The sequence below is a fragment of the Mirounga leonina genome, unplaced genomic scaffold (genome assembly GCF_011800145.1).
Source record: "Mirounga leonina isolate KUSES-001 unplaced genomic scaffold, KU_Mleo_1.0 Mir_125, whole genome shotgun sequence".
NCBI lineage: Eukaryota > Metazoa > Chordata > Mammalia > Carnivora > Phocidae > Mirounga > Mirounga leonina.
In genome coordinates this window covers 23,201,992-23,218,221 of record NW_023270305.1, presented here as the reverse complement: position 1 = coordinate 23,218,221, position 16,230 = coordinate 23,201,992, and the positions used below count along the sequence as shown (strand labels likewise).

Here is a 16,230-nt window from a genome sequence, read left to right as displayed (position 1 = left end):
ATGGATGAAGTAGGACCTCTCTGGAGAGAATACTTCAGATAAACATCCAGGTAGTCCTCATACTCAGTTATTGTGGGCAACTAAAGGAAGCATTAAAGCTGGGTTCATGAACATGTCAATGTTCTTTAGCACATGAAACATATGGAACAGTGGGGGGTTCTTCTTTTCTTTTTAAAGGCTTACCTTAAGCATTTTCCCATATTGAATTTAATCCAAAGTAAATCTCTCCCTTCCTTCCTAAGTCATCATCCTTAAGCCATAAAATGCCCTGTGTAGGTGGAACAGGTCAGAAGACTGAACACTCAAGCTGCGTGTGGAATTAACATGGCAATAACACAGAATGTGATGACAGCAGACTCTAGAATCTTATGACATCAGGTTTGGATAAAACTGTTCTGTGGCTTGCCTTTCTGAAAAGCCGCAATTCACGTGACGGGGGAATGTGTATTCTGACTTCACCTTGTTCAAGGTGTCAGCCAATAAATCAAGGGACGAGAAAACAGGATGAAGGCAGTAACATATATAATATCTGCACGATCTTTTGCTTGGGACTGTCTCTCTCACTGGCCGCCCAACACACCCCTGGCTTACTAATTCATTCTACTTTCACATGAACACTCTTCACCCCGGGTTTTTATACCCTCCAGTGATATGGAAAAGTCACCATTACAGACTTTGGTCCAAAGATATGTGGAGAAGGAAAAAAAAACAAACCAACAAACCGAAATAGCCAACATCATTGCTCCCCAGAATGAGATAAGCTTTATCTATGTTGGCAGTAAAGCATGCCATCTGATCATGTGGGCCAGATGCACAGATTACAGAGATCTGCTGTGTTACTGTTTCTAACTCCTTGAAACAACTTATATCCATTTAAAGACAAGGGTAATAGAGTTATCAGAAAAGAAATATTGTCGTCTCCTTTTCCAAACCAACTTGAAGCCCTATCCATATAACAGGTATGTGTGTCAAGCCAGTGATGACATAAAACACTGCCTCAAATATAAACGTTTTTACTTCTCGATATCCTAAATACCCTGCTACCACCTTCTGATTTTGTTCCATTCCTAACAATCTTCTTAGGGAAACCTCTGAACAAATTAGTTTTTGAAGGCCTAATGCTCTCTCATTTTCATCATTTAATTGTCAGTTTGGTGATCTGATTTTACCCTACATATAAGCTAATACCTTAATCAGTTAATGTCTCACACATGGTTCTTGGGTCAGAAGAAGAGGACTTTATTATGCACAGCAAATCCAGCAGTATGATCACTGGCATATTTGTGCTGGTTCTCCCAGACCCCAGGTCCCACAAGGGCAACGCAGAGGGCCTGGAGACTCCTGCATTTGCACTGATTTGTGTTACAAAGAAAGGAACGCTGAGCTTAGGGAACCCACTACACTTAGCCCAAGAAGCAAATCTGCTAAATGTGCTGTTGGTCCTGGAGGGGAACATCACCTCATTCCTCAGGGTTTCTCCCCACAATCCTGACATATGGCCTAGACAAAGAGTGGTCAGTCATGCAGACCTTCCACGCTTCACAAACATTAACTCCAAATGGAACACAGACCTAAATATAAAACGCAAAACTGTAAAACTCTGAGACGACAACACAGGAGAATACCTAGATAAATTTGGGTCTGGCAATGACTTTTTAGATAGAACACCAAAGGCATGCTATCCCACTTCTGCCCTCTCCCTCGGTGCTCGTGCCAAGAGGCTCTGCACTCTACCTTGTCGCTCTTCCCGTGCGACACATTCTGCCTGAGCAATGGCATCTGTTCCTACAGCATTCAGCATCATACACATACTGGTGGGATGCCCGGCACAGGAACGACTTTCCCAGAAGAAATGCTTCCTTTCACAGGCTACTGGTGGGTGAATGCTCACACTGGCAATGGCTTCCATCTTTTGGCAAGTTCTGCCCAGGAGGGTCTAGAATGCAAGGGGACCTGGCCCTTATCACTCTGTTCTTGGCCTTTGGGACTCTGGTTAAAATTAGAACACAGTATCTCTCTTTAACGTTCTGTTACATGGTTTAATGGACACTCTCAGGGAATCAATAAAGAGGACACCAACTGTTAGTGTTACCTTCCTTTATTATTTCATTTTTAAAAGAAATTCATAGATGAGAAGACCAAAATACAAATAAACTATGATGAGATGCCCAATCTTATTAGTGTTCGGGGGAATTGCAAACGGAAATAATGATTAGTTACTACTTCATCTCCATCAGGTTGCCTAAAATTAAAAAGTCTAACTATACAAATTTGTATGGGAAAATAAGAATTCTCATATACTGGCACACTCTGAGGAATAGTTTAGTAATATATCATAACACTATATTTGATCTATAACTCAGCATCCACTTCTAAGTGTAAACTTTGAAATTATTCCACATGTGCCTAAAGAAATATGAAGGTGTTCAATAAAGCATTGTTTAGAAGAACCAAAAGATGGTGACCTAAATAAACATCCATCCATAGGGAAATAAATTAAGGCATTTCATACAATGGAATGCAAAATAGCAACTGAAAAGAATGAAATAAATTTATATATGTCAACCTGGAAAAATCTTAAAGAAACATTTGATGCAAAAGCAAGTTACAAAATGTTATATACCATATAATGCCATTTATGTAAATTTTAAGAACCAAGCACCATTTATTCATTGTTGATATAATCACACACATATAGGAGAAACATTCAAACTTTCAAAGGAAGAATCTGTGCCAACTTTAAGATAATGGTTACCTCCAAGAGAAAGGACTACAAAAAGGATTTCATTTATGTGGTAAGGTTTTATTTTTAAAAATCATAAACAGAAAACTTTTTTTGTGTGCAAATGTGCTCTTCTACAACATGAAAGAATACAGAAGTACATCATGAATATCTGAATTTGTCTTTCAAAGGCTTGAGAAATTGAAGTCCAACAGTAAAACTGACTTGGCAGAAGTAAATAATAGTGAGAATAAAAAATGCAAATGAACAAAAAGCAAAGACTACATTTTGGCTCATGAAATGAAAATTCAAGGATTTTTAAAAAGATTTATTTATTTATTTATTTGAGAGAGAGCACAAATGAGCGAGCAGGGGAGGGGCAGAAGGAGAGGGAGAGAGAGAATCCCAAGCAGACTCCCCGCTGAGCATAGAGCCCAAGGCAAGGCTCGATCTCACAACCCCAAGATCATAAGCTGAGCTGAAATCAAGAGTTGGATGCTTAACTGACTGTGCCATCAGGCGCCCTGAAAATTTAAGTAGTTTTAAATAAAATCTCAAAAAGCCCGTTTCTGCCTGTGGTCTTGCCGGCATCACCATCCTCTATTATTTGTAGAGTAATATCTAAGGTACTAGGTACTGTGGCTTGTATTATAGCTTGGTGTTCTTTTGGAGGTAGATTTGTGGGGTTTTTCTTTTCAAATAATCGTGTGTCTGTTGATACTATCTGAAGCTATCATATGAACTTAACACTAAAAGGAAAATACCTACGTCAAGAAAAAAAGAAAGAAGGCCTGTAGGATTTTTATACAACCCTGATTTATCTAATAAAAATGTTTCATTTTGAAACACATCTAGTCCTTTTTTTTTTAAGACTTTATTTATTTGAGAGAGAGAGAGAGAGAGTGAGCACAAGCCAGGGAGAGGGGCAGAGGGAGGGGGAGAAGCAGGCTCCCCACAGAGCAGGGAGCCCGATGCGGGGCTCGATCCCAGAACCCCAAGATCATGACCTGAACTGAAGGCAGCCGCTTAACAGACTGAGCCACCCAAGCTTCCTGAAACACATCTATTCTTCATAAAGCTCACTTAAAACGAAGAACTATGAATTTATTATGGGATATTACTTTAATCTAAAGTGGAACAAGATGGATCTTTTGAAAGAGAGCTTTCTAAAGCTTTACATAACATTGTGATTTTTTAAATTTTTTTTCAAATTTTATTATGTTATGTTAGTCACCATACATCATTAGTTTTTGATGTAGTGATCCACGCTTCATTGTTTTCATATAACACCCAGTGCTCCATGCAGTACGTGCCCTCCTTAATACCCATCACCGGGCTAACCCATCCTCCCACCCCCATCCCCTCTAACACCCTCAGTTTGTTTCTCAGAGTCCATAGTCTCTCATGGTTCATCTCTCCCTCCAATTCCCCCCCTTCATTTTTCCCTTCCTTCTCATGTCCCTTCATGCTATTCCTTATGTTCCACAAATAAGTGAAACCATATGATAATTGACTTTCTCTGCTTGACTTATTTCACTTAGCATAATCTCCTCCAGTCCCATCCATGTTGATGTCAAAGTTGGGTATTCATCCTTTCTGATGGCTGAGTAATATTCCATTGTATATATGGACCACATCTTCTTTATCCATTCATCTGTGGAAGGGCATCTCGGCTCTTTCCACAGTTTGGCTATTGCGGACGTTGCTGCTATGAACATTGGGGTGCATATGGCCCTTCTTTTCACTACATCTGTGTCTTTGGGGTAAATACCCAGGAGTGCAATTGCTGGGTCATAGGGTAGCTCTATTTTTAATTTTTTGAGGCACCTCCACATAACATTGTGATTTAAATAACTTTTTAAACCCATGGTTCGATAGAGCAATAGAGATAAAAGTTGGCAGAAAAAAGAGCAGTGAGCAGCTTGAAAAGGAAAACAAGCTAAAAAGTTTTCAGAAATAAGGAAGGACTTCTGTTTAAGCTGAAAACACCAATGTGAACTCATGATGTGGAAAATATTTAAAACTATTTTTCTTTACCCTGACCCTAAATGGGCCCAAACAAGCTCTGGTATCATCCTGCCCACAGACAGTATGTGTCTGCACACCCAGCTGCTACTGTCTAGTACTATTTGTCCCTGAAAGGAACCAGCGCTGCCAAGGCAGTGGCTGACTCCAAGTCTTGGAGCAGGGACAAAAACAAAATCCGTCAAAACATAATATTACCAAGAAGCACAGATGCCTTCCAAGATGTTCTCGCTAGTGCTAAGAAGGAAAAGGAAAAACTTGACAGGCCCTCTGATGGCCACATTATGAGAATTTGAGCCTCTGGCACCATCACCTCCACCATGAAGTAGATGAAATTAGCTAAGTCCAAAAAAGGCATAAATCCCTATGTCCACAATGATGCTGTGTATGAAGACAGGCATGCAGAACATACTGTTGGCAGAAAACGCGTTCTACTGATCGACCCACTCAAGGTTTGGATACCATCTAAGGATATAATTCATTTCTTCCCTCTTTTTGTGTAAAAAGAACAGTGTCAGCAAATTGTGACTGGCACCTTTTTTACTAAAAGAAGTCAAAAGCTCCAGGAACCTTTGGTAAAAGATAAACTTTACATATGGAACACACAATTATCATTTGATGTTTTAATTTTGCTGTCAAGGACACTAAGATGTATACATCTCAACTTAAATATGTTAATGGGGCTAGGACTGTATCTTACCATGACCAGTCATTTCTGTCCCCTGGGAGGTTCATCAGGACAGGCAATCTAAAATTTACACAAATATACTTTATAGAGACCTTGTTTTTATTTATTTTTTTTAAAAAGATTTTATTTATTTATTTGAGAGAGAGAATGAGATAGAGAGAGCATGAGAAGGGGGAGGGTCAGAGGGAGAAGCAGACTCCCCGCCGAGCAGGGAGCCCGATGCGGGACTCGATCCCGGGACTCCAGGATCATGACCTGAGCCGAAGGCAGACGCTTAACCAACTGAGCCACCCAGGTGCCCCGAGACCTTGTTTTTAAAAAGTACATTATTTATTTAAAAACTTTGTCTCTAGGTTTTTTATTTAGAAAGAGGTATTAAATCTTTCTGTATCTTATTCCTCTCTCAAAAAAAATCCACATTAAGTGTCTGTTTGCTTGTTTTGTTTATTTTATTGAAGTATAGCTAAACAGGAAAAAGTTTCCCTCTGCTGTGTTAAGGGCCATTCACTGTAATCTAGTCCAAGTCATTAGGGCTCCCTTGCCTCTATCCTAGTATTCTACTGCTAACAAAAGCACCCAGGATCGAGCAAGAAGAGGGAATGTCTTACCTGACATCAGTCTTAAAGTTTTTATTAGCCATCTGTGACTCTTACTTAGAAATTTCACAAATCCTTCTTGAACTCACATAAACAGTGAATACCTATACCATTACTTGAAGTTAATTAAGTCCCACAGTTACCTTGTTTTCATTTGTCCAAACTTACCTTTTTTTAAATTTTAATTTCAATTAGCCAACATATAGTACATCATTAGTTTCAGATGTAGTATTCAATAATTCATCAGTTGCATATAACACCCAGTGCTCATCACATCACGGGGTCTCCTTAATGCCCATCACCCGGTTACCCCATCCCTCTACCCGCCTCCCCTCCAGCAACCCTCAGTTTTGTTTCCTGTGGTTAAGAGTCTCTCATGGTTTGGTTCCCTCTCTGATTTCTTCCCATTCAGTTTTCCCTCCCTTCCCTGATTGTCCTTTGCGCTATTTCTTGTATTCCACATATGAGTGAAACCATATGATAATTGTCTTTCTCTGATTGTCCCAAACTTATCTTAAACTTATGAAAGGTTGCCTCTCTTCCTAGAATTTTAGAAGTTCTTGAACAAGCCTGTGCTCAATCTAACCTGGGTCTTTTTAGATGAAGGGCATATTCAGCCTTTTGGCCTCCACTCCTTTACCGGGACTGCCGTCTCTCCTCCCAGTCTAGGGGATCTTCTCTGGCTAGTCCTTAAGATCCATTATGTCCTTTTGAAGATGTGCTTGCCAAAGTTGCACACAGGATTCCTCATGAGGAAATGCCCTAGATTTACATAAAGGTATGATAACCATTGCTGGTCTTCAATAACTCATCGATGTCCAATGTTGTGTTGGGATCTTTGTCCTCATTAGAGTACAAAGCTGTTGTTCCCTATACCCTTAATAATTTACAGGGCCTTTTCAGATTTACAGTTCTGGAATATTTAGAACTCTTTTCAATTCCTTTTAAAGACTCCACTGCCAATTTTAAAATCAGTCTACAACTTGTCACTGTTCAGGAACACAAATGTTTAAAATCTTCCTGTTATCTAGATCTACCACTTGTGGCTCTTCCCTATCTGAAAGATTTTTCATAGGGTTATGTCTCCAGTTCATATATAAAAATGCTAAGTAATTCCAGTCCTAGCATGATATCAAAGACTTGCTCCACCATTTACATTTCTTTATCTATGAAATCACACTTTTATCCCTACCCTTTGTTTCCTCTCTTCTCCCTTCCCCTCTCTTCTCCCAATTCCATGGTGATTTAGCAGAACACTCATTCATTCATGAAATATTTATTGGCATCTACTCTGTGCTAGGTACAAGAGCAAGGTGTTAAGAATATAACAAAATAAACATAGTGTCCCTGCCCTAAAGAACCTCTAGTGATTCTTTATTTACTTGCCTATTTTACACCTCAGAAACACTAGCTGGGCACAGGTTTTTTTAAACTCATAAATCATTTGCTTTTCTTCTAAAAGAATATTTTTTATGTTCTTGGTTTTAGAATCCAAAGGTTTACCACTGAGGATGGTGAGGATGAAACTGAATCACTTGTACCTTCTCAAATCTTTTTAGGTCTTCACTGCCCAATTCCGTAAGCCACTAGTCCCATGTCTATTTAAATTAATTACAATTAATTACAATTAAATAAGATTAAGAATTCAGTTTCTCATTTGCACTAGCTACATTTCAGGTGCTTAATGGCTAAGGTGGCTAATGGCTACCGTACTGGCAGCATAGATTTAGACCTTTTCCTTCATCACAGAAAGTTCTAGCTGAGAGCACTTCTTGTACAGTTCTTATATAAGGGGTGACACCATGGCCACATATAAAAATAGGTTACACATTTTGGCAAACAATTAATGACTTTTTTATTACTCACATGATGGCACCTGGTGCTAGTAAGTCACTTATATTCTTTTTGTCATTGCAGTCTAAACTATCTTAAATACAGACCACTATTGAATATAGTTTTAATTATGATGTAAGCCAAAAAATCATTTCTTTTTTTAATCTTATTCGCAGCAAAATTCATAACTGGAAATGTATAATGAAGGTATCTAAATAATAGCAATAATGAGATAAATAATCAATTCAGCATGGGAACATCATCAAGAAACTTACCCTCCTTCACTTTCTGCTTCCTCTGAACTATTGCTTGTTCCAGAACTTTGAACTGTGGCAAGCCTTCTTTTTCTAGCTCTGTGCTGAGGACTTATCTTATGAACAGTTATCCTCCCTCCAAGTTCACCTTGTATATATTCCTCCAGCTTTGGAATCGTTTCTTTAAGAACTCTGATTTCCTCTTTGAGTTCTTCCATATTTGTCAGTAATTCGTTTAACTTCTCCAATATCTGAAGCTGCCTTCCTTGAAAGATTGCAGCTGTTCCTTGACCATTACACATTTCATCTTGAAAAGTCACAGAATCAAACTTATTACCCAGAGAAAGAAAGTTAGGTAAATTCAATGTTGTCCTTGATTTACGAACCTTGTGGTACCACAAAAGAAGCAAGCTGATTCCAGTAGTTCCCACCATGATACCAAGTATCAGTTCTTTGTTTGTAGAATGAGGCATTTCTTGGGTTTTGTTTCTAAAATTGAAAGCATAAATGTAAATGAATGTTGTTTCTGTCTTCGCCCAAGACAAAAATATTAAAGCTTTCTCAATCAAGAGAAGTCAAGTCTACATCATAGACACACACACACACGATAAATCATAAACTAAAATTTATAAATAAGTATAATATATTTACCCCTAAAATGTATGTGGCCCCATCGAAAGATTTACTTTAAGGATATCACTGAAGTCCAGTGTAAAGTTTCAATTTTAATTCAGAATTTGTATTCTACATGACTGTTCTGAATTTTTAAAGAGTATGATGTATATTGGTAAAAGCATCATTATACATTTCTGAAAAAAAAAAGCTATTTGAGAATTCAAATTGTGCTTAACTGTGTTTGCACCCTTTATCTGTATAAAATTAGTATGCTGATTTCTGAGTCTTATCCAATCTTTAAGTCCAAGGAGCTTTTTCTTAGTACCCAGTTCACACATATACTTAGAGTAATAAACATTTTAAAAGCCCAAGGATTTGGAATATAAAATATATCAGAGAGCTCTGGCAAGTTTATAACCCACCTCATCTCTTTTTTTTTTCAGCACGCAGAGCAAAAATGCTAACACATGCAGGCTTCATCTCCTTTCTCCTTTTGACCCAGAATGCCTCTGCTCTTTACATTTCTATTTCTGTCTGAGGTCTTAATGTTTTTATTTTCTTTCAAATTTTCCTCTTTTTTAAAGTAGCAAAAATGTCCTTTCTTTGACTCTTCTCTCCATCTGAACTTTCACTGTTTTACATTCAAGGCTCAAGCGTTAGCCTGCCTAATTCCACATAAACTCAGCTACTCTGACTAAATGCACCATAATTTTTCTTTGGTATATCCCATCTTCACAAGTTTTATTGTTTATCTCTGTTCTTAAAATCAGAAGACCATTAATGGAAAACAATAGTATAATTCATAATATATTATTAAATAAACATATATAATATTATATACAAATATATAATATTAAATATATAAATAAGTATATAAAATATAATAATATAAATATAATATTTATAATAATATAAAGTCCTTTTCCTTCCAAAATTTTAAAATGGCAATAAGTATGTTAGTACTATAATAAACATCTGTGTTTAGAATAAAATATAGTGAGGCTTCTTTACAGACTTTGAAGTTCCCCAAATTATCTTACCATCAATATCCAGTAGTTTGCAAACACCCTTATTAAATTTTGTTAGCAATTTGAGAGAAATGTTACAAATAATGGTAAACTGTCTGTTATAGGAATTTAAATTCATGAAATTTCTGGTTTGTTTTTCTTGACACTTTCTCAAGGAGCAGACTGATATAGCACTGCTCCCCATGATCCCCAAGAAAAAGGAAACAAATGAAGGAAGTCCTATGATCTCCCTGGGTTTTTAATTGGAGGCATTTCTGGACTATGGCACGGGAAGGGGAAAACCAAACAAAGCCTGGTAGTCTATTGAGCTGAACAGAGAACAGAGTTCAGAGAAACTGAAGGACCTAGAATTCGTGTGGCACAGTACTGAAGATGTGGAAAGTATGTAGAGAAAGAGCTCTAGAAATATGCATAGGAGTCTCCTTAAATCTTTAACTGAATACCAGTCAAACCCCATCAGGCCAGGCAAATGAACAATTTCCAGGAAGCTATAAACCTAACTATTCCTAAAGATTACACAAATTCCCACCAGCCAGACTAGAGAGTGTTTACCAAATATCTGAGACTTTCAGTAGGGATGTCAGAAGGGTGATGCCTTGGAAATGAGGCCTAATTAATCCTAGAGTTAAGATTTATTTAGACTTGCTCTAAAACAGATTAAAAACGAGCCTCCAAAGGATCAAACTAATTCACAAATAATTTAACTGCATCCAAGAGAAAGTCCAAAACTCTTTAAAGGAACTGAAAACATTCAGAATGCAATGACATAAAATCGCAATGTTGATCATCCAATCAAAAATTACTCAATACATAAAGAAGCAGGAAAATGACAGAGATGATGTAATTAGCAGACAGGATGTTAAAACAACTATTACAAATATGTTCACTATTTAATATAAATATTAAAAATATGTTAAAGAAAAACATCAACATGATGAGGAGAGAAATAGAAGGTATTAAGCAGAACCAAATAGAACTTTTGGAGATGAAAAATAAAATATCTGAAATAAAATTTTATTGAATGAGATTAATAGAAGAAAAAGCATTCTGGAGAAAAAAGTCAGCAAACCCAAAGACAAAGCAACAGAAACCATCTACTACAGACTAAATGTTTGTGTCTCCTCTAGATCCATATGTTGAAATCTTAATTCCCATGGTAATAGTATTAGGAGGTGGGGCCTTCAGGAGGCAGAGTCTTCATAAATGAGATGAGGGCACTCATAAAACAGAACCCCCAGATACCCCTCCATCCTTCCACTCTGTAAAGTTATAAGGAGAGGGTGCCGTCTATGAACCAATTGGCCTTCATAAGACAACGAATCTGTCAGTGCCTTGATCTTGGATTTCCCAGCTTTAGAACTGTGATATATAAATTTCTGTTGTTCTGTAATAAATCTTCTGTTGCCACCCGGTCTATGGTATTTTGTTACAGCAGCTCCAATGGACTAAGACACCATATAAAATGAAACACAGAAATGAAAAAATTTTTTAAATTTTAAATTTAAAAAATTTTTTTTAAATTAAAAAATATGTGTATATACATACACCACACACACATATTAAGACTAAGAAACAAAAAAATGAAAAACCAGCACAGCCTATGGCAATATCGAGCAGTCTAAAACATATATAGTTCAAGTTATAGGGACGAAAAAGGGGTATACAAAGTATTTGAAAGAAAAATGGCCAAAAAATTTCCAAATTAGACAAAAACACTGAAAACCAGTGATAAAGAAGGAATCTTAAAAGTAGTCAGTGGGGAAAAATGACATCATGTGTACAGAGAAAAAAGGGTAAGATTACAGCGCACATTGTTTCAGCAAATCACCTTAGAAACTATTCAGGCAAAAAAAACAATGGAGTGTCATCTTTAAAGTACTGGAAGAAACTGTCAACTTACATTTCTATACCCAGTGAAATAGTTTCCAAAAATGAGGGTAAAACAAAAACTTTTTAAAGTGGTTATTTTTTTTTAAAGATTTTATTTATTTATTTGTCAGAGAGAGAGAGAGCTCACAAGCAGGCGGAGGGAGAAGCAGACTCCTGGCTGAGCAAGGAGCCCAATGCCGGACTCGATCCCAGGACCCTGGGATCATGACCTGAGTCCAAGGCAGACACTTAATGACTGAGCCACCCAGGCATCCCAAACAAAGACTTTTTTAGACAAAGAAAAGTTGAGAGAATTCATTGCCATCAGACACACATTACAAGAAATGCTAACAGAGGTTCTTCAGGCAGAAGGAAAATGATAACAGATAGAAACCTGAATCTACAGAGAAGATGAATTACATCAGTAGTGGCAAATACGAGGGTGAATATGAAAAGTCATTTTCCTCACTTTAAGATTTCTTTATAAAACATTCGCTTATTATAGCAAAAATGATATTAACCAACTATGGGGCTTATAACATATGTAGAAGTAAAAAATGAGGCCAACAATAGCCCAAAGTATGGGAGGGGATAAAATAGGACATACTGTTTTAAGGGTCTTGGATTATAATGCAGTGTCATAATAGTAAGTTAAAGATGTACAATTGTAAATCCAAGGGCAAACACTAAACAAACAAGAACAGTTTAAAAAACTCCATAAAGGTATAAATAATAAGCCAAGAGTGGAGATAAAAATGTAATAGTAAAGATACTCAATTAGTCCAAAAGAAGTCAGAAGAGGGAGAAAAAAGAACAAACGGGCAAACAGCAAGTAAGGAGAGAAGAAATGTCATGACTATATTGGAAAATGGTGCCAAAAAGATGGAGAAATAATAGCATTTCTATTTGGGCATGGACAAGATCCAATTTTTTTTTTAAAAGGAAGATAAAATGATGAAGTAAAAGATCAGAGAATCACTGCAGCAGTAACCTTGAGAAGGCAGAGGGACGGATGGTCTGCAGTACCCAGGCACAGACGTTGACCTTTGATGGAAACACAAACCGTTCATTCATAGGAATGAAAGAAAAGGCAGATTATATGAGCAGATTCAGGAAGGTGGGTAGATGTGACAGTGGGAGCTTATGAAAGTTCTCTGTGGGTGCTTCATTGTTCCAAGTGAACTAGGAAACAAAATAAACAGCTGAGCTTGAGAACAGGGGAAGGAGCACTGGAAAGATGCGAATTCTGAATTCAGTTGCATACCTGAAACGTACCTTCCTATGGTCTCTATCCCATGATCTCACATACTTGAGCAAGTCATTGTTTCTTATACTCTAAATGAGCAACTAAATGTGGTGTTTCAAATGGTGCCACATGGGAGAGTGAATAAGAAGACTATTTCCAAGAAGTCTGCCTAAGAGAATGTCTTCTCAGATTCCTTAAGTAATATAATAGAGGATATGCATTGAATGCAGGGAGGATCCTATTTGGATGCTCCATTTCATTACAGGTCTCAGTGTAAAAGAGGACTAATGATTTTAAAATAGTAACTTTCCAGAAATTACCTCAGATGTTGGTGAATATTATATCCAAGAGAATTAAGAATCCCTTCTTCTAAAGCCAAAGATTCTAGGAGAAAGGCTGTGCGCTTAATCTGGCCTGCCTGACCTCAGGGAAGTTTGCCTGGAATTAATTTTTTTTAAGCAAAAAGCATTTTTACCTAATTGGTAGAACGGAACTGTAAGTCTAACCATTTGTCCTCGCCTATCCCAAACAGGAGACAGGCCAGCAGTAGATTGGGATCAGTGCAGCTGAAGTTGTGGGTAATTATTATTAGCTGTATACTTATTTCCACGCACAAAAAATTTATCACCAAACTAAATTATTTTGAAAGATTATTGCAAAAAGGCAACAGATATTAAGAAAAGTCATTACGTGCCCATGACTTCCATTTGCATTACATCTAATAACCATGCATCAAACTTGATCTTCTTGGCTTTTTGTCAATAAAAAGATTAATGCAGAATGTTCATATGCTGATCCGGAGGTCTATTAAAAGAAATCTTCCTATTCTGATTGCTTTCTTGGCTCATTCCTGCTGGGCCTTCCTTGAACTTTACATGAAAAAACATAGCCTAGTTTGAAATTATTTTCATTTAATCAAGTAAATAAATTGAAGTCAAAATCTACCTAGGAAGGTGATCTTATCCCTGAGACTGTCCCAGGTATAAATAGGTGGCCAGGAGCATGAATTTTTGTTTGACCTTTTCTTTAGGAATTATACCGATTCCAAATTATCTCTTGGAGGCAGGTCCTGTTATTATCTCTATTGCAGGTAAGCAAACTGAGGCATACAGCTGTCAAGGGGCCATCTGACTAGGACAAGAAAACTGTTACCCTGATAACTCCTGGATGTACTGCTGCATGAGGAAGATTCAGAAAGCATCCATAAGGATACGAAGGAGGATGCTGAACTGGGCAGAGATGTTCAGGATTTCAGAACTATAAAAATCAACTGGGGGAAAAACAACAATCAATCAGTGGAGCAGGTATTGCTTTTGAATAACCACAATTAGAGACTAATAGAGCAAGCTATGTTTCAATTTTATATCAGTATAAAATACACCTGCTTCTAAGCCACCAATCTGAAAAATGCCACTCATTAAAAATAGTAACTAGCAGGGGCACCTGGGTGGCGCAGTTGGTTAGGTGCCAGACTCTTGGTTTCTGCTCAGGTCATGAGCTCAGGGTAGTGAGATCGAGCCCCTCCTCAGACTTACCTTGGAGCCTTAAGACTCTCCCTCTCCCTTTCCCCTCTGCCCCTGTCCCCTGCACTCACTCTCTCTAAAAATACATAAATCTTAAAAAAAAAAAAAAAGTAGCTAGCAAAGTAATAAATCAGAATACTTGCTTACCTGCAGTATAATTTCAAAGGTTATATTACATTTTCTATGTAACTTTTATATGTTTAATTATCGAATTAGTGTACACTCTACTTTAATATAAAAACGGTAATTAAAAAATATATTGACTAGATAATCAAATGTTAAGTATTATTCCCCTTACAAGTTTGGTTTGTAAGATGCTAGTAATGATAGAAAATGAGACATTATTTTAATAAAAAATATTGGCATCTAAAATTAATGGGTAATACATAATTACTTGCAGATGAGAACCAAGAATCCTACTGAAGTAATAAATCACCAAAATGTTAACGCTAAAGAAATTTCTACGTTAAAATTAATTTTTAGAAATGGAAATTGTGCTTTATCAAATTACAATGTTTTCAGCAATATCTAGCATATATATATTCATTTAACTCATCGGCAGAATCCTAGGGGGAAGCACATAAAAATGTAACTCCGGTACTTGGAAGATGTATGAAAAATTTTGCAAGAAGGGGAAAGGAACATCATGGGTTACACGCAGGCCTGCGGTTTGTTTCCCAAAGGATTACCTCTGAGACCTTGAACTGGCAATCAGATTCCTCACGGCGACCTGGATAGCCTAGTACTTTCTAAGTGAATTCTAATACTCCTATTTCATCAGGTTCTCACTATTTTCCCTGTTTAATAATTTCTTTTAAACCCAGGGCTCGCTGGTGTTTGCCTTATTTGCAAATATTTGTGGCACTGAAAATTTGGCCTTCCTTTTGTAGTAAAATAGGTAGAGGATCGGAGTCAGAGCAAAACACAACACAACGGAAATGTTCGCCGGAGGCTGAAAGGTAAGACCCAGGAGCGGAGGCTATGAGGCGACCCAGTGTCTCCGGCTGCAACTCCTCGGGTCTGCAGGGAGCCGCCGGGCCGGCAGCACACCGCCAGCTCCCCAAGCACCCACGGCGGGCGGCCTGCGTGGGAACACCTGCGAGCTCCAGGACTGAAGCTTCCAGATGCCGGCTCGACAGGGCTGCCCTGGGAGGGGAAAGCCCCCGCCAGCCGACTCTGCCACCGCGAGGGCGCGACGCGGCGCCGGCCGGCGGAAGGACGCCTCGCAGGGAGTTGGCGGCGGGAACGCCCGCGGGACCCGGAAGTGCCGCGGCGGCCGCCGGAAGTGCCGCCTCAGCCCTCCGCACCCCGGGCGCGTCGGGCCTCTGCCCGCCGAGCCGCCCAGTGCCCACCTCCGCACGCACCTGAGTTCGCCGCGCGGGCCTCTCCGCGGTCGGAGGACGGGGACCCGGGACCTGCGGCCGGGCGGCCGGGAGCGGAGCGGCGGACGGCGGACAGCAGCCCGGAGCCCGCGGGTCCCCACCTTCGGCCCCGCGGCCCGCCGCGTCCTGACCCAGAGAGCGGAGGCGCCGGGGGAGGAGCCCGCGGCCGCTCGCCCTACGGCTCCCGCCTCTTCCCGCGGGGGTTCGACAGACCCGGGCCGGCGCCCGGCGCACCTTTTCCAGAAGGAGAACGCGCTCCGCCGGCGCTTCGGCCCGCACCGCATATTGTTGCCGGGCTGCCGCCGTCCCTCCAAGCCCGTCTCCCCCGGGCGCCCGGCCCAGCGCGTTCGTCCCATCACTGCAGCTCCCCAAACCCGCCTGCCCCTGGCTCGCTCCCGCGTCCAAACTCACCCCTCGCCCTGTATACCCTTCTTTGTTTGCCCTCCTAG

The 16,230-nt window shown here is 39.2% G+C and overlaps 1 protein-coding gene across 6 annotated transcripts in view; it reads right to left on the bottom strand.

Moving 5' to 3' along the window:
* Positions 1-15,940, bottom strand: part of RMDN2 (regulator of microtubule dynamics 2) — a 79,685-nt gene extending 63,745 nt beyond the window's left edge. For 2 of the 6 annotated variants that reach the window (XM_035000934.1, XM_035000935.1), the window contains exons 1-2: positions 15,764-15,940; positions 8,140-8,607 (exon numbers count right to left, since the gene is read on the bottom strand). In XM_035000934.1, the coding sequence (XP_034856825.1) occupies positions 8,140-8,591 (452 nt within the window). In that variant the 5' untranslated portion in view covers positions 8,592-8,607; positions 15,764-15,940. Of the gene's footprint in view, positions 1-5,447; positions 5,496-8,139; positions 8,608-14,028; positions 14,306-15,088; positions 15,676-15,763 lie in introns of those variants that run through there. The other 4 variants (XM_035000937.1, XM_035000938.1, XM_035000936.1 and 1 more) reach the window with 4 other exon arrangements.
* Positions 15,941-16,230: the final 290 nt, after the last annotated feature.